At 33.6% G+C, this 25,395-nt stretch overlaps 4 protein-coding genes across 5 annotated transcripts in view; 2 read left to right on the top strand and 2 right to left on the bottom strand.

Annotated features, from left to right (window-relative positions):
* Positions 1–508: 508 nt before the first annotated feature.
* LOC113394927 (transformer-2 protein homolog alpha) lies at positions 509–6,768 on the bottom strand. Of its 2 annotated transcripts, none has more exons than XM_064216609.1 (8): positions 6,550–6,768; positions 6,307–6,440; positions 4,569–4,731; positions 4,124–4,252; positions 3,591–3,766; positions 2,792–2,833; positions 2,478–2,605; positions 509–1,292 (listed from the first exon to the last, which is right to left on the bottom strand). In XM_064216609.1, the coding sequence occupies exons 1-8, from the start codon at positions 6,562–6,564 to the stop codon at positions 1,282–1,284; spliced, it is 798 nt and encodes a 265-aa protein (XP_064072679.1). In that variant the 5' UTR covers positions 6,565–6,768; the 3' UTR covers positions 509–1,281. The 2 variants fall into 2 exon arrangements, with proteins under 2 accessions (XP_064072679.1, XP_026488183.1); XM_026632398.2 differs by having other exon boundaries at positions 509–976.
* A 1,290-nt stretch (positions 6,769–8,058) lies between these two features.
* On the top strand, positions 8,059–19,322 carry LOC113394926 (valine--tRNA ligase). Its single transcript, XM_026632397.2, has 18 exons — positions 8,059–8,321; positions 8,954–9,121; positions 9,231–9,364; positions 9,878–10,036; positions 10,618–10,879; positions 11,113–11,243; positions 11,921–12,018; positions 12,358–12,482; positions 12,983–13,128; positions 13,346–13,541; positions 14,615–14,803; positions 15,519–15,625; positions 15,899–16,126; positions 16,347–16,488; positions 17,203–17,373; positions 18,063–18,257; positions 18,462–18,740; positions 18,923–19,322. Exons 1-18 carry the CDS (start codon positions 8,157–8,159, stop codon positions 19,136–19,138), a joined length of 3,111 nt encoding a protein of 1,036 aa, XP_026488182.2. The 5' UTR covers positions 8,059–8,156; the 3' UTR covers positions 19,139–19,322.
* Positions 19,323–20,123: 801 nt separating this feature from the next.
* On the top strand, positions 20,124–22,068 carry LOC113394924 (AN1-type zinc finger protein 1-like). The gene is made up of 3 exons (XM_026632394.2): positions 20,124–20,517; positions 20,886–20,988; positions 21,510–22,068. Exons 1-3 carry the CDS (start codon positions 20,234–20,236, stop codon positions 22,041–22,043), a joined length of 921 nt encoding a protein of 306 aa, XP_026488179.2. The 5' UTR covers positions 20,124–20,233; the 3' UTR covers positions 22,044–22,068.
* A 168-nt stretch (positions 22,069–22,236) lies between these two features.
* LOC113394925 (lutropin-choriogonadotropic hormone receptor-like) overlaps positions 22,237–25,395 on the bottom strand; it is a 46,535-nt gene continuing 43,376 nt past the window's right edge. The window contains exons 11-13 of the mRNA XM_064216720.1: positions 23,992–24,083; positions 23,460–23,630; positions 22,237–23,374 (exon numbers count right to left, since the gene is read on the bottom strand). Coding sequence (XP_064072790.1) covers positions 22,285–23,374; positions 23,460–23,630; positions 23,992–24,083 — 1,353 coding nt within the window. The 3' untranslated portion in view covers positions 22,237–22,284. The remainder of the gene's footprint in view (positions 23,375–23,459; positions 23,631–23,991; positions 24,084–25,395) is intronic.

The raw sequence follows: 25,395 nt of genomic DNA, 5'->3' as shown, positions 1-25,395 counted from the left end.
TTGTACATTTTATTGTACTGTTCTATTAATATATACATATATGTATTATATATAATATACATATGTAGATTCAACATTTGGAATACATAAAATACACACTACAATACTAATATTAATTTATAAATAATTTCAAAGCTAAATGATTACATCCCACGTTAATTGAAGTCATAAGTGGATGAAGGTGATATGTAATATTTTGTAAAAATATAATTGATATCAAGTACATGACAAATTATAATTTCTACCAAATGGTACATATCACCTTTATCTTCATTCACTCATGTCTTCAATTTATATAAAGCAAATTTCCGCTCGAAATATTTCCTTGTATGCTAAACCTTACAAGCCGTGTACGTTTTTGCATTTCAATAAAGAATATTTTTCGGTTATTTGTAGTGTGGGTTATAACCATTGTCACAAAAATCAAACGAGAAATAAACCTACAAATAGGACAGTTAACGGACAATACAGGTGGGAACAGAATAAAATGAATGAAGAAGAATCGTGGTGACATTAGAAAACTATCAATTTATTAACAAGTCGCTCACAAAACAGGTCTACAACTAAAATTACTGTGTTACCAGACTAATATCAATAGACATAGATATATACCATCGGATAAAATGCATAAGGACCACCATATATATAATCTGTACCAGAATACTGTAACGTGTTAGGGTCGGTTTGGTTTTTAAGTGGTGTGATAAGAATATGATCAGTGCGCGTGCGCGTGCGACTTCCGTCTTGCGTCTTGCGAGCTTGAGCTTCGGAACTACAAACGTGTCGATCATATTCTTTTCGCGACCGAGCTACATTCGCGCCTTCGTTCCGGCGCCGACACTTTCTTTTCGGCGACCGGCCGGTCCGGGATCAGCGACCATTTCGAAAGGGCTTTTCATTTCAATCAAACATTTTCAAAACTTCAACACAGTTAGTTTTTTCAAGGAACTTCATCCTTTACTTCTTGTTTCAATACCTTTTCAAACAAACAAAATCAATATTAGACTTAGTGTTAGACCTTTATTAGAGCTAATTTTATACATCCTAGAGGCGACACCCGCTGGCTGCTTACTCGCTAACTTATATCTAAACCCTTTTATCGCTTCTAAACATAAACAACTTATCGACTCCGGGGGCAGAGTTCTGCCTTACAAATAAACTCATCTCGCGACTACGCCGGCCGTACAGGTACAATATAAATGCATTAGAGGCCGGTTGACATTGGAAGTAGTGGTGTATCAAAATCTATTCTACACGTCTGATGATGTCAGCGTCACGATATTAATATCGACCTGCAAATCCAAAGAAGGGAGTAACCATGGTGTCCAACATTGTTACCAATTTATTATCAAATAAACACTTTTCTATTCATTCATATTTCAATGTAACATGGATATTATTAATTTAAAAAATGAGAAAATCAATTATGAATGAATGAAAAAAAGTGTCCATATACAGTGTTAAAATTTATATCTATTGACTATACAAAATAATTGTTTTGGTATTATTTATGCACTAATGATAACACTAATTACAATTTACTTCTTTTAGAAGCATTTACTTTGGAGAATTAGATACAATTTGTCATTTCACATAAGACATACTATTACTAAAATGCAAATATTACATTTTTTTTTATCAACAACATGTATGTTATCGTCTTATCGTTTTTACAGCTAAAATCTACTAATTAAATTTTTCAAAATCAATTTTACAATATTTATCATTGCATTTTTAGCAACAGCACAAAAATATAGAAATTTGGTTATCTTTACAAATAACATCAACATCAAATATCAAATGTGAAGGATAATATTCCTATTTAGTTAATATCATTTGGCCAGTACCAAATGGGACAAAGTATAATGAAACTAACAATGAAACAAATCTAAGTTCTATGAGGTGAATACATTATACTGATTTTAATGGAAATTGGAGGAAAATAATTTCAAACCATTTTATACATTATTTTAATATGCTTAAATTTTAAATAAAAACTTGCGAGGCGATGTTGATAAAATAATAAAATGAGTTTTGTCTAATATTACAATTATCAATAAAAATAGTGCATAGCACTAATTACTTGAAGCTGACAAACGTTGTTCTAAACGTTAAGAAAAATATATTGTAAATGCTAATTGGTACAACTCACAATTTATTTATAAATACATTTTTGTCAAGGAGGAAAGGAAGGCGAGAGGAGATTATCACTAACTGTGAAAAGGTTCTAGATGTATTGTACGACTTATCACTAGCGCTTAAAACTCTTATTTCAATTACTGTTATAAAAAAACATTGCATGTTTAAATGGGAAGAATAAAACTTCGAGCAGTGACAGTGCTTCGATCCAATGACAATAGAAGGAATAGTGACTTTAAGGGGTAAGTACTATAATTACGACGTAACCTTACATAAAATTATCCCGTCATCGAGTAGAACGAGTGTCGAGGGTCGCTAGGGGTGGTAGTAAGACTTACGCGGCGAGTAGGAGCGCTCACGCTCGTAGCGGCGCCGGCGGTAGTGCGGCGACGGGGAGCGGTGGCGGTAGCGCGCGTAGTAGTCGCGCTCGCGCTCGCGGTAGCTGCCGCGGTAGTAGTAGTCGCTGCTGTGAACGAACGAGCTGGTTAGAAAACTCCATACGAATCTACTTCAAACTTTTCATGATTTTAACATAAAATAAACTAAGCTTTTTTAACTAAAGTTCAGTAATTTTTCCAAAATACATTGTTGTCATTATTTGTTTGACTCTAAAATACTTGTAGTAAAATAAGTATTTAACTTTTGAACTTACTCTCTGTCTCGGCGCCTGTCGTAGCCATTATCGCCTCTCACACTGCAAGATAAAAAATAAAATAAACATTACGTATACTACCTATTTGATAATCACATATATTATATTTTTTTAATGAGCACATTTCATGTAATTGTACAAGCAGGCCTTTAGTAAAACAACTTATCTTGTTGTTGATTTACTCTAAATCTACTTATATATTTATCTACCAACACTTAGGATACCCACATATATATTAAATTGTAAGTAATTTCTTTGTTGGAAATTTTGACTACAAACAAACTTACAAGACATACACAATAATCGTACCATTTACTTTCATCAGATGAAAACTTATATGTATATATAGTTAACCAATTGTTTGTAATAAAAAAAGATTTTTCTGTTGGCAGAAAATATGTTCTTATAAACTTAGGGCTTACTTTATGCCAGTACGCAAGCAACTTAGCAATGATTCTACTGGTAAACACCAAGATTAAATACTTTTAAGGGCGATTGGTAAGTAAAATTTTAGTTAGAAGGATCTTAATTTCTATGCAACTTATACTATGTTTAGAAACATATTGACAGTGTGGTTTGTACTAATTGCAATGCCAATTTCTATGGAGATCACTGCTTACCATCAGATGGTCCATTAGGACATCTGCAATCCTAAAATAAGTTAAATAATAAAACCAAACAGTGCCTGAATATGCATTGTAAACTGAATACTGCATTGACTAACCCATGCAAACGGAGATTGGAAGCTATCATTGTGGTATAGAAAGTATGTGTAGGTTTTATATAAAATCAAACATACTGCGTGGGCTTCCCCATGTAGATGCCGGGCGTCGGCGTGTGAGCGCGCTGCGTGATGGAGTAGTCGACGCGGATGCGACGCCCGTCGATCTCCATGCCCGTGCACTCATTCTTTGCCACCTTGGCGTCGTCCTGAGACTCGAAGTACACGAAGCAAAAGCCTCTCGAACGACCAGTCTAAAATTAAGGTAAATATAGTTAGTTACACATTTCTTCATTTCAAATAGGGGAGTTTAACTATCAATATTTTAGTCACTAAAGCCCTTCTATATCTGACCTGGGACCTGACATGCTGACACTGACGGCGCTCCACGGATTTAATATGCATAGTTTTACTGGACGACCTAATAACTCGATTTGCTAACTGCAGAACCAGAAGCAAAATTAAAAAGAATTTTCGCCCTTTAAATTTGAGAAATTTGGTGCGAAGACCCGGTTCTGTCTACCATATATTTTAATTTATTGCTACAAATGTATAATTTCAAACTTTTTAGAAAAAAAAAAAATTAAATCTTAAGGTAAATATTTGCTCACCTTAGCATCTATGACAACTTGAACTTTGTCAACCGGACCATATTTTGAGAAAATGTGGTGAATCTGCTGTTCAGTTGTGTAGAGACTCAAACCAAAAACCCCGAGGCAGCGTGATGGAGTCGGATTTTCCTGTTGGCAACATAAAGCACATACTCAATTCTCTTATGAATTTAATAAATAGCTAATTAAGAGCAGGAAAATACTGAAATTTTGACTCATAATTTGTAATAAATATAAGAAACATTTACAAAGTCATTTAAATTATAAAAGAAAATATGAAGTAAATTTTATTATTTTTAAAAGAATAATTGAAAAAAAAAGAAAAATAAGGGAACCTCGAATAATATAGTAACTATTTTTTAACTCTCTTTGAAAACTAAACTGAAAAATTTGAAGTTCCTTGAGTAAAACTAATAAAAAGTAAAATATGAAAAGTTTTCTGTACCAAAAGCCTCACCCGATCACCAAGATGCCGTCTACGAGACGACATAGGGCTATGGCTATGGGATCGGCGGTAGGAGCCACGAGGAGAGTAGGAACGCGAGCGGCTGCGCGAGTAGCGCGAACCTCGATAGCCGCGCCGTGGAGATCCAGAGCGGGAACGAGTTCTGCAATTTGATTTTGCATTAGTTGTGCTAAAATAATACAATATATTATGATCTATAATTAGGAATTTATTTCTTAAGCTGTATTATGTAACAGAATTATTATCCCCCAGATTCACTACAGTAAGAGTTCACTTTTCAAAACTTTATTGCTGTTTCTAAATTCGAATTACATACAAGTTTCTTTTAATTGATATGCCATTTTATCCTTTTATAAATTATATGATACTAGAAAATATTCATGATTATTAAGAAAAAAAAAAAATAGTATAACCTACAAAGTAACAAACTCGGATGTGTCCTGCATAAGGACTTACATCATATACCAGAAAAATATAAGGTTTTTTATGATATTAAAATGAAACTAAAGATTTATTTAGTGTATATCCATTTGCTTAACCATCATATGTAATGTATATGTAATGTATGGTGTCACAATAAAACCATCCCCAACATTACTTCACAGTACCCAAACAAAGTCAGTCTCACTTTATTGTGGGCTTATTATTGTATTCCTAGTCAACGGCCTTTACTGAACTTATAAGTAGGGAGATACAAAAAAAAAATCCACATTTATTTTTTTATAGACTGAGGGCATTGTGTTTGTTATTAAACAATAAACAAAATGTACACAAATTATTTTTATATCACTCAATAAATAATCACTAATGCTGATATAATACTTCCAACATCAGTAAATATAACAGATATGGTTTGTTTCCAAATCAGGTATTTAGTGATTTGAAATTTATATTTTAATTTAAACCTTAAACACTCATACTACTTTAGTAGACAAGCTGTAAAACTTGAAAAGACTAAAATATATGATACCAATTTCAAAACAATGTATAGTAGAGATTTAACAATAAAATTTACTTTATTGGAAAAAAATTACTCTCCAAATGTATGCACCAAACCATAACAATGCTTATCTACTCATAAAACTTGATTGACAAACATTCCTTTTGATAGACTCAAATATTGATTAAACAACCCTATTATACTGAAACAAACTTACAATACTTATGATGTACCTAAATTTAAGATTAGCTCTCGCTCTGTCAGTGTTTTTATATAATTTTTGTCATTACCTTGAACATGTAACTATTACCTTGCAAACCATTGCCATTCTCATAACAAAATATATTTTATTGAACATATTATATTTAGTCTGTTTTTTATAATGATACTAAAGGTCACGTTTAAATTATTATTATTACAAGTGTACAAGTTTGGGTTAAATCAAGGACAATGCAAATAGCGTATACAAACGTTATAATGTATTGTTTGTATTTTCAAAGTTAATGCATTTTCTTTAAAATATTTTGTACGGAATGTATCTTAGTTAGTCAAGGGAGAAAATTATTATTATTCAAGTAACTGGTCAAATAACTTTAAAATGATGTTGTAGTAGGTTTAGGAGATTAATTGGTGATATCATTGCGCAACCTTCGTCGCCTTGGCAGCGAGGTTATAACGATATCAACATTTTGTTGAAAAAGAAACAATTACCTTTACAATTGCGAGGACTTAAGGTCAAACGCTTTAATATGTTAAAATAGTAGTTAGCATACTCACGGGCTTCTATATTTTCTGCTGGAAGCTTTTGGCGGGGGCGGCGTGCGTGACCGGCTTCGGCTATGACCGCGCGACATGGCTGCAGCCTTTGGAGCCGGCTCCCGTGAACCGTTGCGGGTCCTCGAGCGGCTCCTCTGTAACGCCAGGAAATAATTATTTAATACTTTTTCATGCATAGGCGAGAATAACAGCAAGCATAACGCTTAAGGCGCGAAAGCGGAATTGCGTTGTTAATTATAGTACCTCACGATCAGACATGATGAGTATTCGTATTTAAAATAAACAATAAAAGTATAATGAATTAACACACAATCAATCTAAATATAAACCAAGATTCTTTGAATACAAATCACACGAGCACATCACAACGCGGTTGCAATGAAAAACAAAATGGCGTCAGTTAAAAATCGTCAAGGATGATGTGATGCCTCATGCCAGTAAAAGGAGCGCGGTAAACTTAAATTGTCAACTTGAAAAAAGAATTTATGATTTTGGTACTGCCACGCTTAAAAAATATTTATTTAACTTAAACGGTAACAATCAAGAAATAAATTATTCTTCTCTATAATAAAACTTTAATTATTTTATACAATTTTATATACACCTATGTTAAGCAGCATTATTCTAACTTTCAAACTATACAGGGTTATTGGTAATTCGACGTATTCCCGTTAGGAGGTAGGGGTTATTATTTGCGATAATTTTAACCGCCATATGCATGATGCAAATGTGAACCATTTTTGAGTTATCATGTTTTTAAGATTTTTTCAAAATAAGTCAAAAATGTAACTTCAAAAATTTATTTAAAAAAAATAATCAATTAAAATCTATTTTTTTCTTCTGATTTACAAAAACGAATAAGCACTGGTTATTTGTCAATATTCAAACAATAACTATCGGTCTAAATTTAAAAATGCGAGACGGATAAAGATATATTGTCTTGATATATTGAAAATGTCAAAAACTATCGCAGAGCATTTCTTCTTGTACATACGGTACAACGCACAAGAGAGCTAACGTTTCTCTGTAGTGTTTGTATTATTTTATTTTCTCGTCATTTGCCTTTATTTAATCATTAAAAATAGTAACCAAATTAACATTAATAATTTTATTATTACATGATATGAATATATATTTAAAAAAAAACATTGTGTTTCAATATCAGACCAATAAAGGTCATAAAAATCATAAAAAATACATTTATGTTAACTTTAATTCATAATTTTTTAAGAGTATAATTAATAACTATCTCGTAAAAATAAGGCTAAAGGATGATATTCTTTTTAAAAACAACCCTGGCATGTGACCCTAACCTACACCATCAAGGCTATGATATGGTATTAAGTTTAATAGTATAATATAGTACATTAGATAATATAAAATAATTACTAATTACTGAATACTCAAAAGAAAGAGAAATAAAGGAAAAACAAATGGAGTTAATTTTTTTATAACCATATTTAAAAATTATAAAAACAATATCATAGAGAGAATATACTTATATTTACTATAAAAGAAGGTTAGAAATTGTAATTGAATTGTAGTTGTTATTTTTCTGGGAACATTAATAATAATTTTGCATAATAATAAATCAATACTGGATTATTTGTAGTCTTTTTTTAAAAATATTTAATTATAGGAATATGTAAAGATTATTTTGTATTTTTATGCCCTATAAAATATGCGCTAAATATACATATTATATTACATAGCACAACTTCAATCTTCAATATCGAATGTCAAAGTCAACATTTGTCATCTGTCACCGTGTAATGATTTGGATTCCACATCGTACGGTTGTAAATGTGTCCGGCTTGTGTATAAATAGGAAATTATTCTCTCGATAAAACATGACAGACAATGAAAACCAAAATGGTCCTACTGGGGATCAACCGCAAGAAAAGACTGCCAAGCAACTCGAAAAGGAGGCGAAAAAGGCAGCAAAACTAGAGAAATTGAAAGCGAAGTTGGATAAGAAAAGCACGGCGCCAGCTGTGCAGAAAGATAAGCCCGAGGTTAGTTATACTGTTTTATAGCACATATTCTTAAGGGAATTCTTAATATTAGACAAACTATTTAAAAAAAACTTGATGCTGTAACATAGGAACCAAATTAAGATACTTTTTTCCCCACACTACTTTTAGGCTTAGTGAAAGGATTATTACCCGCATTGTTTTCACATTGCATCACTTCCTCATGTTGGTTTGGTATCGGTTGGTTTGGTATTGGTATTTGGTTAAAAATTCTCTTTCATTCTCTTTTATTATATTTATTTTTGTTACATATTTAATCATATTAGTGTTATTATTAATGTAACAAAATTATTGCAAATCAAATGTATTTTATTCAAATAAACTTTACAATAAACCATTTTTAAATAATAATCAATCTTTTAACTGTACACCGTTTTGCAAAGCAACCTCAAGAAGAAACAGCTAGAAATTCCCATAGGCATAGATTACTTTTTCCACCATTTGAGAAAAACGGTTGTAAATCACTAATTGTACCATTTTCCTTACAGACTGAATTCTAGGCATGTGCAGCCATGAGTTCATCTAGCAATTCACACAATACAAAATTTAAATACCTTTTACATATAAGCAACATTAAATGACACGTTTAAATGGTTCTGTATATTTTGTTCTAGAAAAAAGTCAAGGAAACAAAAGAAAGTGCAGTGTACACCGTTGACACTGCACCAGGAGATAAGAAGGACATATCTGGTTCTATGCCTGATGCTTACAGTCCATTATATGTGGAGGCAGCCTGGTATGCTTGGTGGGAAAAACAAGGATTTTTTAAACCTGAATATGGAGTATGTATATATTAAATAATGATGGCTTTAATTATATAGAAATAAATTGTGTAAATTATAAAGATTTCATTTAGTAAATATCTATTATTAAAACATCCGATGTTTTCAGAGGAAATCAGTACTGGAACCAAATCCTAAAGGGAAGTTTGTGATGGTGATTCCTCCGCCTAATGTGACAGGCACCTTACATCTTGGACATGCTCTCACCAATGCTGTTGAAGATGCAATCACAAGATGGCACAGGTGTGTATGTTTTCTTAAAGTACTTAATACTTTAGTCTCCCCTGTTTGTAACATGATTTACTTTTTATTTGATTGAAGCTTTAGTGTTACCAATAAAAATGCTTTGGAAATAGTAGACTATAGTAGGCAAAAAACATTTGAAACATGCATATGAATTTTCATTTTCCTCAGATTCATATGTTGAAATGGTACAATTTCTTTTTAAACTTAAATATATTGATATAAAGTGACAGTTGTTGATTGTATATTCTTATCCTTACTTCATAGTTAAACGCATGCCCGGGTTATTAATTATATAACATATAGCCCTCTTCTGCAGAACAACATAGCTTTGGCATCCCTGCTAAGTAAAAAAAGTTACACACACAAATCTGAAACTATCAGATTTTTTTATATTTTCATATAAAATATTCCAGTTCCCTTTAAAGTTATATGGGTTTTGTGGTATTTTAAAAAATAATTACACCAGTCAACTAAATTATCATTATTTGTAACTGTCATTATTTTTTTTAGGATGAATGGCCGAACCACTCTGTGGAATCCTGGTTGTGATCATGCCGGTATTGCCACTCAAGTGGTGGTTGAGAAGAAGTTGTGGAGAGAGGAGAAGAAAACGCGCCACGAATTGGGAAGAGAGGAGTTTATCAAGCGTGTCTGGGAATGGAAAAATGAGTAAGACACTTAAGTAGGAAAAAAGATAAACAAACCTTAGATTTATGTATATCATGCGATTTGCTTTAGAGAGTTTATGATGAATATATCTATTTATAATACAACACTATTAGAATTAACTACTTATTTCCACTTTAATTTTACTTGCAATATTCCGCTAAGTTTCGTTGACGTTCAAAACACCATTTTTTCGCAAATCAAAAGTGAATATCATATATTAATCAATCTCTCAATCAATGATATCGCGTCAATTTGCTGTCAAATGTTGTTTGTTTCCTGTTATGGTTCGAATAGAGTATATAACCATAACACACTTGCTATCACATAAGTAATGTTTTTTTTTTAATATTTGTTAATGTTTAGTCTATTCCAATCCAAGATTAATAGTCCAATAGTAACAACAGAGATTAACATATTGCACATGATTTACTAATAGCTCTGCTATATTTCTATTTATAGGAAAGACAATTTTACTTATATACATATATTAGTAAATTTATTAATATAGTAAATTACAATTTTATGCTAGACCTGAATCTAACCATAGTTATAATTCCTTAATCGATATTTGTTCTATCCAGAAAAGGCGGAAGAATCTACGAACAACTTCGCTCTTTAGGCTCCTCATTAGATTGGTCCCGCGTCCGTTTCACCATGGACCCCTCCATGTGCCGAGCTGTCAACGAAGCTTTCATCAGATTACACGACGCAGGAGACATCTACCGAGCCAACAGACTGGTCAACTGGTCGTGTGCGCTGAAAAGTGCTATATCCGATATAGAGGTAGACAAGGTGGAGCTGACTGGTCGAACCCTGCTCGCCATACCTGGGTACGATAGTAAGGTAAGCAATTGATCATTAAAAATAAATTATACATATTTAGCATACAGATTATAATTGACACAGAACATCACAGAAAACCTTTTTTTTTATAAGTATATTATATTATATTTTTAATTCGGTAGTATATTTTTGATTTTAGTTCTTTTAATATTAGGTTGTTCAAAATTTTAAGTTATGTATAAATTCAAAATTTAAAAAGCAATTGAACAGAGAATTGATACAAATTAATCCAGGTGGAGTTCGGAGTGCTGGTACTGTTCGCATACCGCGCCGAGGACTCGGACGAGGAGGTGGTGGTGGCGACGACCCGCGTGGAGACCATGCTGGGGGACGTCGCCGTCGCCGTGCACCCGCAAGACGCCCGGTACGCGCACTAATCCACCCAAAACACTTATAACTTTGCTTATTTTCCACAATATGAGCCGAGCTGTCCCAGAACGCGTACATCTTAACCGAATCTTGTTGCCTTATGTGAATCCACTAACCCGCATTGGAGAAGCATGGTGAAATATGCTCCTAACCTTCTCCTCAAAAGGAGAGGAGACCTTAGTCCATCAGTGGCAAAATTTACAGGCTGTACATGTTGCCACAAAATGAGGAATAGAACACTGTTTGTTTAAAAAAATATATATAAAATAAATTATAAAAATATCTCATGATGTCCTGTCCAGTTTCGGACGCAGTGGCCATTCAAGAGAGCATCTCTGTTTGCTGGACCTATGCACAGGTCTGTATGCAAAAACAAGCGCGCTCTCTAGTTTCTAGCCCCCACTTTTATGATCTTATAGAACGGCAAAACTGACACGACGCTGGACCAAGTCCAACGGCTGTCGTCCTCTTTGAGGCATGGAATGTCCACTTTCACTCTGGGCAAATCTCGTCGGACATCGAAATTGCTTATTATTATGATTAGTGCCATCCACTCATCAGTTCTTCTAACACCAAACGGCAACACAATGTATTACGGTGGTCAGATTGAGGGTTCAGTATTTTGAAGGCGACAGTTGACTTTAACGTTTCTAATATTATATAATTTTTCAGGTATAAACATCTGATTGGAAGAAACTTGTCACATCCAATCATCAAGAGGAAACTTCCAGTCGTTGCTGATGAATATGTTGATATGAACTTTGGAACAGGTAAAAGTTCTTCAGGTAGAACATGTAATTTACAAACAGACACACAAAGAAAATAACAGAAAAAGATCCTAAAATTTAAAATGTACAGAAAAAAATTGTATTGTATCAAAAAAAAACAAATAATTTAATACAAAAAAAATTTATGTAAATGCTGTTAACCGTTGAGGAGTTCTTTCGTCTGGAGCCAAATATAGACATTAAAACTTAAAAAAAAAAGCAGATTAGTGGAAATTAACATTCTTCATTCTTCATCTTTAAACTGAATACTTTGTATTTAATTTTACATATTATAAATAAACTGTTGTCATTACAGAGTTTTAATGGTTGTTTAAATTCCAGGTGCCGTTAAAATAACCCCGGCGCATGATCCGAACGATTACGAGATCGGCAAACGACACAACTTGCCATTCATCACAATCTTCGACGACGAAGGCCGGATGCTGGACAACTGTGGACCATTTTCTGTAACTTTTTTTTAAGTATACTAAAAATGCTTGTTTTCAAGGAATTACTAATATTGTTCTAAAATTTGTGCTAGAAATGGGGATGCCATAGGCCTAAGCATTCAGGTTCGATCTTGAAAAGCCTCTTAAGGCTTAAGCTTTAGTTTAATTATTGTATTTTCTAAATGCAAATTCCTATTTCCTTCACATTGCTAGCAATACAGCTGTAGAACTATAATGTTATTTATATAAATTTTGCACAATAGCAAATAATCAATACTAATGATACTAATGTCTATGGATTGTGGTCAATAAAAAAAAACCGGGCAGATGCATGAAGTATTTGCGTCGAGTGGATCTCGTTAATCTTGACAGATAATAGTAGTAATCCATTAAAAAATTACAATAAAAAAAACCAAAATTGTCAAGAGCCATAATAAAATATTGAATGAAATCAAATATATAAGATTAAAAAAAAAATGTAGTTAAGTTCTTATTTCCTTTTTATTTTATTTTTCTAGGGCAAGAAACGTTTCGACGTCCGACGTGAGATTATAAAGGTTCTGGAACATGCAAACTTGTACAAAGAGACGAAGGATCACGCTATGGTGGTACCGCTCTGCAGTCGCTCCAAGGATGTGGTGGAACCCATGCTTAAACCACAATGGTATGTTGAATGCATAAACACACATACATCAAAACTATGTTGTTATTTTTTTTTTTTTTAATATTATGTAATTGGCTTACGAAGGTGGTAAAATCACATAAGCTGGAATGTTAGATACAGATGGCACAACACATGAGTTTCCAAAAGCTTTTCCAATATCATCTTTGTTTGGTTAAAATAAGTTTATACACTGACCAATGAATAAAATTATTCAAAGGTACATTCGCTGTGACAATATGGCGGCTGAAGCGATCAAAGCGGTGAAAACCGGCGAGCTGAAGGTAATCCCCGACGTGCACGAGAAGATATGGTACCACTGGATGGAGAACATCAGAGATTGGTGCATCTCCCGTCAGCTCTGGTGGGGGCATCGGATACCCGCCTACCGCGTCACATTGCCGACCGCCAGCGAGGTAGACGGTCGATCGATCTTTTAATTCTTTTTTTAATATCGAAAAATAACATCTAAGTCGACGTATGCAGCCCTAGAACACTTTACTCGTCTCTGAGAGCAGAACGACCTTGTAATCAACGATACTTATGTAACAGCAGGGATCTGATTCCGACCGATGTCGATGTAACACGAGCCCTATGTATGTGCATATATGTCTGGAACCAGCGATGATTGTGACCGCAGCCCGCGCAGGCCCCGCGCGCGCGGCGGCGGCGCTCGCGCTCGGGGCGCAAGAAGCGCGCGGCGCGCGGGCGGGCGGGCGCGCGCGCGCCGCGGGTGCGCACGTATTCCGACATATCCGTTTCGCTCGCTTCCCTCACGTCTCACGCTGTGTGCTTTATGTTTTCGTAGATGTGGTCAGTTAGCTCGGCCGACTATTTTTGTGTGGCGTTTTTCTTTTGCCACGCGCATGCGGCACGCGAGTAGATGCGATGCTTCGAACACGTGATCGTTTGTTTGGCGAATGACGACATGTAGGTCGACGCTGGGTACGCACGGCTCGATGCTTACGTTATCTGTTCCCGCACGTCTGCTAGTAATTGATGTGGTTTAATAGTAGCATTATACGCTTCGAAACATTTTACAAAATAATATTTCATTGTTGTAACGAAATGCAAATTTCGACTGCATGAAATTTGTCTGTCACATTCGTCGACATAATAATTCTATCTAACCAAGGGGTCTCTAATAAAATTAAAATAATGGTCTGGCATTAAAATTTTGTAATTGACAGATTTTTCTTTTGAAAAAAGAAAGTAAGGTACTGTCCCCAAAAACATTTCTTTTTATTTATACCACTACTCATATTTAAAAAAAAAAAAAAGAATCGCATGGCCTTTAGTTATATTTAGTCCTGTAAAGTGAGTATAAATTTTCAAATATTTGAATTTATTAAAACGATTAAACTATAAGATATCTTTTATAGTTAAACAAATTCATATTATCAATTTAAAGCATGTCGTTTAATTCAAATATTCAAAATTACTGTTTTCTTAATAGATAGAGAAATCAGTAACATCATCAATTTTCTAGGACGGTGAGGAATATTGGGTATCAGCCCACTCTGAACAGGAAGCATTGTCAAAAGCCGCTTCCAAGTTCCAAGTGGCCGCGGCAAATATCAAGCTGACGAGAGATGACGACGTGTTGGACACTTGGTTCTCGTCTGGACTGTTCCCCTTCTCTGTCTTCGGATGGCCAGATCAAACTGATGATTTACAGGTTAGCAACGTTCAATTCATTGTTGTATTTCTATTAGGACTCTTTTAATTGTTTGTTGATGAATTATGAAGCTATGTATAGCTCAATAGAAGAAGCAGAAGGAGTAAAGATAATCATCTGTTTATTAGTGTTGCAGTATTTATACTGCAATACTAATAAATAATAATTCAATACTAGTTAATTTAATTTTGCACAATAAGCACTTTTGAAATGTTAAGGCTGTAGATCCTATCGAAAAGAACAGGCAAGAAACTTAGTGAAACGCTATTTATTCACGAATCCATGATGAACGTTATAGATTTCAAGGTCATAATTGTTTATGTATTTATGCCACTGAAATGAGCTTTAATAGGTGCCACACATTAATGTGTCCGTTTCTTGCACGGATTGTCGTATAACTGCGCGTTTTCGGACTATTTTTAACGTATTAATATTTTCTTACCAGTCGGTCGGTTTTACGGGAAAATATTTTCTATGCTTGATGGCGTAACGATAGTGTTAGTCGCCTGCTTTTCGGAAATGTACTAATAAATAAGTTAACTTTAAAACACCTAAATGAACTTAATTTTTTACATGTTACATACATTACAATGATTACTTTTTGTACGGATGATAAGCTTTCTGATTTTCCAAATGTATTACCAAAGCTTTATTGATTCTGAGCTTAAAATGTGTGCGGAAACAAAAAAAAATTTATGGAGTGATATTATTACAGGCGTTCTATCCGGGCACGCTTCTGGAAACCGGACACGATATATTGTTCTTCTGGGTGGCCAGGATGGTGTTTTTCGGACAACGTCTTCTAGGAAAATTACCTTTCAAGTTAGTATCGAATTTGTTGATTCTAAGAAGTAAATAAAATTGATGTTTTTTGATTTTTTATTTTAACCCACGGTAGTTCAAATTCCGTTCGGGTCATTAAAATGTGTGTTTTTCTATCAAATTATTCTGAGTAATAGTGCAGAGTTTGTAAGTTAGTAGTGTTTAAACACTACCAACTCACGTGAACTATTTTTGATATGTCTGATCCTATATGTGACCTTACTAAAGTTGTTCCTGGATACACAACTTAAAAATATTTATTTTCATCAACAGGGAAGTGTACCTTCACCCCATGGTCCGCGATGCCCACGGTCGCAAGATGTCCAAGTCCCTGGGTAACGTGATAGACCCAGTGGATGTAGTCCGGGGTATCACCCTGGAACAACTTCACGCGCAATTGGTGGACTCGAATCTGGATCCAAAAGAAATTGAGAAGGCGAAGCAGGGACAGAAGCAGGACTACCCGAATGGTATTCCTGAATGTGGAACGGATGCCCTGAGGTGAGGGGATGCTACAGCACTTTATATGATTTTTCTTCGTAGACTGTGCATAGTCATGGGGAAAGTTACAAAAGAAAGGAGACAAAGACAAAGGAGACAAAGAATCATTTAACCGATACAATTTTGAATAATTTGTTACTTTGTTGCGCTTGAAGCAACTTATGACATTTTTGTAGAATTGCAAATAAACTGAATTTAAAGCAATTCGCATCTCCCCCAGGTTCGCGCTGTGCGCCATGACGCAGGGCCGCGACCTCAACCTGGACATCCAGCGCGTGCAGGGCTACCGCTTCTTCTGCAACAAGCTGTGGAACGCCGACAAGTTCGCGCTCATGTACTTCCCTGCCGATACCACTTACAAGGTATTACTTATTATTTTATTTGATAAAGTCTTAATCTTAAATTCGTCTGTTATCCTTTACTGTTGACATTACATTACACGGTATTTACTTTACTATACCAGAGATAGAGTTTTGTAAAGGTAGGCTGGGTGGATAAAATAATATGTTCAATTTTGTAAGGTTAGCAAAAGAGGAAAATATTTATGTAAAGAACTTGTAAATGTCTCACTGAAATTAGTTCCCTTTTGTTAGGAAGAGCTATGCTTGTTTGATACAAATGTGTTATGATTCACGTTTCCTTACGAAATATACAAATTTCTTAACCATTTTTGTTCGCCGCTGAGCACGAGATGAACAATAAATACAAATTAAACAAATAAAATATAAAACTGGTGCTGATCCTAGGTTAATTTCCACGTGTTCCATCACGTGAGTTATTGAGCTCTAGCTAAAAGACAGGAGTTGAAGGATTTACAGGCACCATGGACATAACATCTGAGATCTCGTGTCTTGTGCATTGACGGTTGAAGAAGTGATTAATATAATAAGTGATGATTAGTGATTTATCTTAGAACGCCGGTGTTATATATATATATATATGAGGGTGACAACTTACAACTTTAGGGAATAATAATTTATTGTTAAATAACAATAATGAAAGTCTTGTATTTTAGAATTAGATATATGTATATATTAGCTAATCAATAATTGTTAAATGTTTTTTTTTTATTCCAGTCACACCCACCAACTCTTCCACCCGGACTGTCCTCCATGGACCGCTGGATGCTATCCAGGTTAGCGTTGGCAGTGCAGAAGGTCAACTCAGGTTTCGAGACCTATGACTTCCCATCAGCAACAACCCATTGCTATAACTTATGGTTATACGATCTCTGTGACGTTTATTTGGTGAGTTTATTTATATATAGAATTTATTATATTATTTTTGTAATGGTTACGATGGTCGAAAGTGACTTCGAGTGGTTTTATTCACTTTAGACTACACAAAACTCCCCATGGGCCGTAAGCAGATGTTATATAGTTGACCTTTCTTAATGGCCCAACTAACGTGAAAAGACTTTATTGAATCGGTCTTGGTCCTCCAATTAGCACATTCAAACAAACTAACCAATAACTTAGCATGGTAATATTTTTACATACCCATAACCCTCGTAAAGAACCAATGATAATTTAATAATATAGTAATTAAATATAAACAAAACATAGAGTTAAATATTACATTAATTTGCTAATAATTTTTCTATATTATGCACTGCAAGCAGTTCATGATTCCTATATCTTTATTTATTATACAATATTGTTACATTTATAATATAATTTATCTAATATCATTTCATCATTTTTGTGTAAACTATAAGATTATTTGAATAGGTTATAGTGTGCTTCATTGCCATTATAAAACAATAGGTATCTTCAGAAAGAGAAATCTCTTTTTATTTTTATTTAAAACAGTAGAATGGCAAATGAGCTGCCTGTTACGTGGTCTCTACCACCAATATAAACCATACCTTATAATGCCAACACTAACCTGCGAACAATATAGACGAAACGAGTGCACAATTTTTTTCTTTTTCCAGGAATACCTCAAACCCGTGTTCGCTCAAGGGACAGAAGAACAAAAAGCGGCAGCTCGTAATACTCTCTACACCACGCTGGAGTATGGACTCAAGCTACTCAGCCCCTTCATGCCCTTCGTCACCGAGGAGTTGTACCAACGACTACCGAGAGCAGACAAGAGCTGTCCGTCCATCTGTGTGGCGGAATATCCTACTGTAAGTGTGTCTTAGTAAAATATAATCTAAAATTACTAGTACATGCATAAAGTATAACCTTTATTTAATCACTTTATTCACTTTACTTAATCTCATAGACAAAAGGGACTAAATCTGTCGCCACCGGATTTGTCAGGTCTCTAGATCAGAACCATCACTTTACAAATCTAACTTAATAAGTCTAACACATATTTTAATTTTCAGAAATCAGACACACCTTGGCGCTCAGAACAGCTAGAAGCAAACGTAGATACCGCTCTCAAAATTGTTCATCTTATCCGTTCAACGCGGTCCGAGTACAACCTCACGAACAAACAAAAGACCACAGCTCATTTACTGATATCGGATGACTTGCAAGAGGTCAGGGAGCTGTTCAAGAAGGTGCAATCGTTGGCAAACAGCGAGCTTAGTGACGACCCTCCGCCGACGGGCTGCTCAATATTAACCGTTTCGGATAAAATTGAAGTGCATTTAGTTCTGAAGGTAATTTCTAATAATATCATTATAGATAAAGAATTCCAATGTTTTACAGCTCTTATAGCTGAATGTATTTTATTATGACTTCTTTTAAATATTTAAAAGCCAGTTGATAGGTCGAAATAAAACCAAGTCTACTATTTACAACACTCCATTAAAGTATATTAAAATAAATTATACATTCTCAGGGACTCATTGATCCAGCGAAGGAAATCACGAAATTAGAAAAGAAAAAAGATACTCTAACCCAAACTATCAATAAGCTGCAACAAGCGATAGGTGCTGACGATTACATCACAAAGGTGCCGCCGGAAGTACAGAAAGCCAACTCAGAAAAACTAACACAATCTCAAGGCGAAATGGAACGCTTACAAGCAGCCATAGAAACTTTGAAACTTATGTAACTATTTAGTTGTGGATAATAGCTGAATGTGTAAAATTTTTTACCCTATCCCTAAGATAATAGAGATGAGAATGTCTTTCAGAGTTTAATATAAGTTTCTTAATATCAACAATGCAGTATATTGTATATAGAGCAGTTTGCATTTATAAAATTTACTACTTTGAAATTTACAAAGAAAAAAAATATATATTAAGGCTATCATTTTATTTATATAAGACATAATTGTACATGTTTGTTAGATTTTGAAATTTAAGTTAATCGTGATTTTTTATCTCAAATAATTTATTTTCCATCTTTGGCAATAAATGGTTTCATGCTTCATAAAATGTTTGATTTTCAGCATTTTTTACAAATGTATATATTATATTAATTGATATAAAATTCTTCTCGGTCAAGTCACTTGTATTATTAATTCAATAAGTTACTCAATAAGACAATTCAATTTGTTTGTTTCAAATTCAAATACAAGTGTGCTTGTATCATAATACTACCTAGAAATAAAAAAATATTAAACTAGACAAATAATATGACTGGAGTAGGAAGAAAAATCTTGCAGTCGACGAAATGAACAATGCAACTCTTACGAAACATCGAATACATTTTTAGTTTTAATCATTTACGGCTTAAGCCGAAGGGTACTTGCTAGCGTGCCGAAATTAATTGTTGCACGTCACTAATACCAATTCATAGGACCAAGGTACTCAGTAGCAAGCCGTAACTGTAAACATCTAGTAGACATTAAATAGTAACAGTTTAATTTTATATCCCTTTATTGAACTCGTTTTTTCGTGGACTTTTATTTCTGTAGTTAGTATATTATGTTTAGTTGCGTTATTAATTTATTTTCATTTTTATTACAAAAGTAAAGTCTGTATGGTGCAATATCTTTGCCTTTTTCAATAGAAAAGATAAAACAAAAAATACTGTCCTCTTGACAGTGACAAACATCAAAATATAAAACTGCCGGTTAATTGTGTCAGTTAAGGTCAGATTCTCTTCATACTTCACAATATTGTAAAAAATAAATAAAAACAAAGAACTTCATAACATAATTCTTAAAAAAATTGTGAAGTCAATATAATATATACCTGCAAATATGGAGTTCCCTTCACTTGGAGAACACTGCCAGAATTCAACATGTAATCAGGTAGACTTTCTGCCGCTTCAGTGCAAATGTGGTATGGTGTTTTGCCGAGTACATTTTACCGAGCACTGTGTTTCTGGAGACTGTGAGTTAGCGCCGAAGCCCCGTGATATTAATTTACAAAGTGACGATCAAATATATCGATGTTCAGAAAGTGGTTGCAGAAAAGGAAATCTGCACGAAATGCTTTGTAATAAATGCCATAAACATTACTGTATTGAACATAGGTTTCATCCGTAAGTATCCACAATATTTACTCATTTTGTAAAACATTACACCATTGAAATATTATATTCGGCGGGCTTTCATTCCTAATTGTTTCATATGTTAGAAATATTTATAAATACAATTATTGTAGATATTTAGATAAATTCTAACATAGAAGTACTTTAAATACATTTTTGTTCTTAAATATCATTTAAAAGTTATGTTTCCCATCAAATGATTAGAAATTTACAATAATAGAGATGTGGTGTAATAAAAATTGTGATTTATTGTGCACAAATAGTAAAGAAACTACTTGAATTATTTAAAACTATGAATATTTTATGTGAATAAATAACCAAGGATGTATTAATTGCCTAGATTACCTTAACAATTTCAGTTCTTGTCCAGAAATTGATGATGAAACAATGGCTGCTAAAATAGAACAGTTTGAGGCTCCAAGGAGACAGTTTCAAGAAGCTAATAAGCACCTTCAAGATAAGGTAAGCAAATTCTTACCATATTCAAAAAAATATTATTATTATTAAATTTGAAATGTATAAGTTAATTTTTGAAATATTTTATTATAAATTACTTAAATTAGGAGAGAGAGAGAATGACTTTATATATGCAAACATCATACATATAAGAAATCAATAATGTACTGCTACTTAGGGTGATTAATATGAAATAAGTAACATTTTGTATATTCAACATCTTTAAAATACAATTGAACTATTTTAAAGCTTAAATATTTTTTAGAGAATTCTTATTACAGAAGAATTTGAGAACTTTTTTTTTTTTTGGGGCGGTGTAATCTGATATATACTGGGTACAAACCATACTGCCATACTTCGAACCATACTCTGCTATTTTATAGCGAAGACACATATAAAAAAAAAACTTATTTTATGGAAGTACAAAGTAACTAAAATAATTCAGTTCATCTAATCAGTAGACTTTGACTTAAAATAGATTGTATGTATATTTCTATTGTCAAAATATAAAAATTATATTTTTGCAGATAACAGAAAATATTAGGAAAGCACTGCAATCGTCAGCAAAGGTGAAAACTGCATCAAAAATTCACTTGATGAGGATTAAACAGAAAGCACTTGGTCCAAAATCGGTATCAACAGCAGATAGAGTTTATTTTGCTATCAAAAAACCAGCTAATTATCAAGCTAAAAATGTTAAAATTATTTCAGACATAGATAATATAATGCAAATTGAATCTGTTACACTGGATCCCGATTTAAAAGATACGGTACCTGTGTTTATTTCAACAAAATGGAGCCTTGGACGTGCTATAGATTCTATTTGCGATAGCTGTAATATTAAAAATGAAAATAATAAAATGGGCGATACGAAATTGAGGTTGTTCAGACAACTGGATGGTTATTGTATAAGTCCTTTGAAAATGGATGTAAATATCTCTGAATTGTTGAGTACGGAGGTTTTATTGGAAGGTGATAAGCTAGTGATTGAATATATTGACAGTGATGTGATAATTAGTTTAAACGAAACAGCACAGATTTTTTTACTTGATTTATGTTAAAATTATTAAAAGTTTATGACTGAATTTTATGTTTTTATTTATTTCTACTTTTTATATGATTAATGTTTACTATTTTTGCTATCTATATTTCTAATATTAAATTAGAATTAATCTGAGCATTAGAACAATCATGATGCTGAAACATTCAAAATTTACTCAATAATTGTTTAATAGGCATAAATGAAAGACTGAATAGAATAAATACTCTTATAATAAAAATAATATTTTAAGACTCTTATAATTACAAAATTTCGGCTTCTCCATTCTTTGTGACTTGTGATATCGATCTATTGTAGTCCACTAGAGGTACGAGTGCTGCTGGTGCTGAAGGATTGGTATGCGCTGTTGGAGGGGGTGTCGCTGCTAATTTATACCTTTCCACCAACCAATTACATTGTCCTGTTCTTGCGATTAATGTTATGAGATCTCTGCGGTATTGTTTCGTCAGGATTGCGTAGAGAAATGGATTTGCACATGCGTTCAAAGGATAGAAGAAAACGAGAAGTACTTTCCCGTGACTGACATCGACCAATGGTACTCCAGCCAGCGCTGTAACACCAAAGAACGCAACAGGTGCCCAACACAGTAAATCTGTTCCAATAAGAAGAGCCATTTTATTTGCTATCCGTCTTTCAGCCGCAGCAGCAGCTCCCCTCCCCCCATACTTCTCTCCACCTCCTCCTAAAGATCTGTAAATCTGTACGTAACATACTACTATTGTGACCCACGCGACTGCATTTGTCAAAAACAACCCCCCCTGATAAACTGCGTCCTCAATTCCTTCACTTTCAACTGGTAAACAAATAGAAGTCGAGGAATAATCCGAAACTCCAGCTAAAGGCAAGCCAGCCATAAGTATTGAGAACATCCAACCTCCAATCATAATTTTCGCTGCAGCTCCCAAAGAAATTCTTCGCTCTAAGTAAATTGCGTATGTAATTGCAAACCAACGCTCCAGCGTCACTATAGTGAGAGTGAAGACTGACAATTGTCCGGAGAATACAGACAAAAATCCAGCTATTTTGCATCCCACGCCGTATTGCCAATCGTAGGCGTAATTGAAAAATTCTCCGTAAGATCTGAGGTCCACGACTGCTATCATGAAGAGGTACAATCCTGTGCAAAGGTCGGAAAAGGCAAGATGGCACATGAGAAATCTTGGTACAGTAAGTTCAGTGTGATTTGTTAAGAGGACTAATAAAACAGCTATATTTCCGACAACAGCTGCGGTTATCACGAACCAGACGCTAGCGCGAAGCCACGACCAGCCCATCACGTCTTCACAAGGATTTAGAGCATCTGGCAGCGGAGTGCAGGCCACTTCATGTCGGCTGTAAGAAGAATTATATTAGTTAAAACACTTGTCAATTAAAACATTGACTCATCATATGCAAGTTATTATAAGTTATCATTTACCTCAAGCTGAAGTTACCACATTCAGCAAAATAGGTAACTCCCAGGCTGTTGTTGACTGGTTCGTGGAAGTCTCCTTGATCGTAGTCTTCGAAGCTGCCAGAGTCTGAGAAGTATTCGTCGCTCGCCCACGAACCGTTGTCTTGGCTTTCAGTTGAAGTATCATCGTAGACACTTGTAAAATTAATTAATTCAATAATAGGTGAAAGGTAAGGAAATAATGAGACATTTTGTTTAACTTTGAATCTGATAATAAGCATTGAATTGAAGAAAATGTTAACTGAAAATATATAATATTATCAATTAAAAAATATATATATTTGTCATGTCTTTCAATCTTGTCTTTCAATTTCGATACAGTTTTTAAAGTTAAAAAACCTATTATAAAAAAACAATCAGATCGAAATTGAAACAGTTTTAATCCAAAGTCACAATAACCCAATTAAAAAAAATTATGTTTACAATATTTCATGTAAAGTTATATATATATGGATGATCTATAGAATCACGTAAGATAAATTTATTGTCTTCTTACTTTGTGGTCGACCGTTTTGTGTCAGAATTTAGATTTATAGATCGACGTTTCCTTGGCTCTGAAGTATTCCTATGGCTATTTTTACCGCATTTCTGTTGGAAGAAAAACACAAAAAAGTAGGTGTCAGTTTCTCCTTAAAAAATATTTAACATAAATAATAATTAATTGCGTAATATTCAATAACGCTAATTATTTGGTTAGCTATTATGTCTAATATACAAGTAACGAGAAATTTTTGTGTACAAATATTCTCCCTCAGAATTTATATAGCGTATTCCAATAGAAATAGGAAAGAAGATAAACAAACCTTAGATTTACGTATTTCATGCGATTTGCTATTAACTCAGCTATATTGTGCACTATTAAGAGTTATGAGTTATGATTAATATATCTTTATTTATAATACAACACTATTACAATAACTATTCAAAACGCATTTTTTAAACGCATAGGGAATATCATAGATTAATCAATCTCTTAACCAATGATATCGCGTTTAATTTGCTGTCAAATGTTTATTTGGTTTTTGTCCTGTTATGGTTGGAATAGAGTATAAATAAATTTTGACGAAACCTTTGGTAGTTGAAATTTGAAAGAACATGGTAATACTCGGTGGAGTAGAAATAAAAAAATATGAAAGGCGGAGACAGAAATACATCCAGCATTCAAATGGCGCTATTTTCTAATAATTCCTTTAATCAAATTAATAAATCACACCAAACAAACCAAAAAATGTTAATTTCAAGTAATACCTTCTAGCTATGTTAACGTTTTAGGCTGTACATCATTATTTTTTAAATAATTCATCCTATGATCATAAATGCTATTCCGCAATATTGATATTAGTATAAAAAAAATTTTGTGTTTTTCATAAAAATATATTTTTTATATTAAAAATCAATCGATTAGCTTAAATATTTAATATGACATATTTATGCGAATGAAACCGTTCTCGTGTCAATATCTTTACTTTTTTTTCTCGCGATATACAAGATGAGAATTGTCAATTAATATACATACACAAACACACATATTTGTCATATTGTGTTTTTTAAGAAAAACTTTTGTTTGAAATCGCAACATTTCATATCTCTAAGGCAACATACATACAGAACAACCTACGTACAGTGTTCAATATACCATCGATAAGTCCAGACTGTCCAACCTATGTACACCTGTATACATGAACATAGACATGCAATACACCTATAATTTAGTGCATTTCATCCAGGTAGTACCAATATAGTTATATTGCATCCGAAGTGAAGTTCTCAATATTTGCGAGACTATTGATTTTCCACCCACCAGACATCGAGGGACGTAGGTACGGCGAGGGTCCATTTTGAATCAGTTTTAAGTCAGATTTATAGCCATCAACATGGGGTAGTAAATAGTTCATATTAA

This window comes from Vanessa tameamea, chromosome 13, assembly GCF_037043105.1.
Source record: "Vanessa tameamea isolate UH-Manoa-2023 chromosome 13, ilVanTame1 primary haplotype, whole genome shotgun sequence".
NCBI lineage: Eukaryota > Metazoa > Arthropoda > Insecta > Lepidoptera > Nymphalidae > Vanessa > Vanessa tameamea.
Note: the sequence above shows the minus strand (reverse complement) of the source record. Positions and strands in the feature narration are given on the sequence as shown.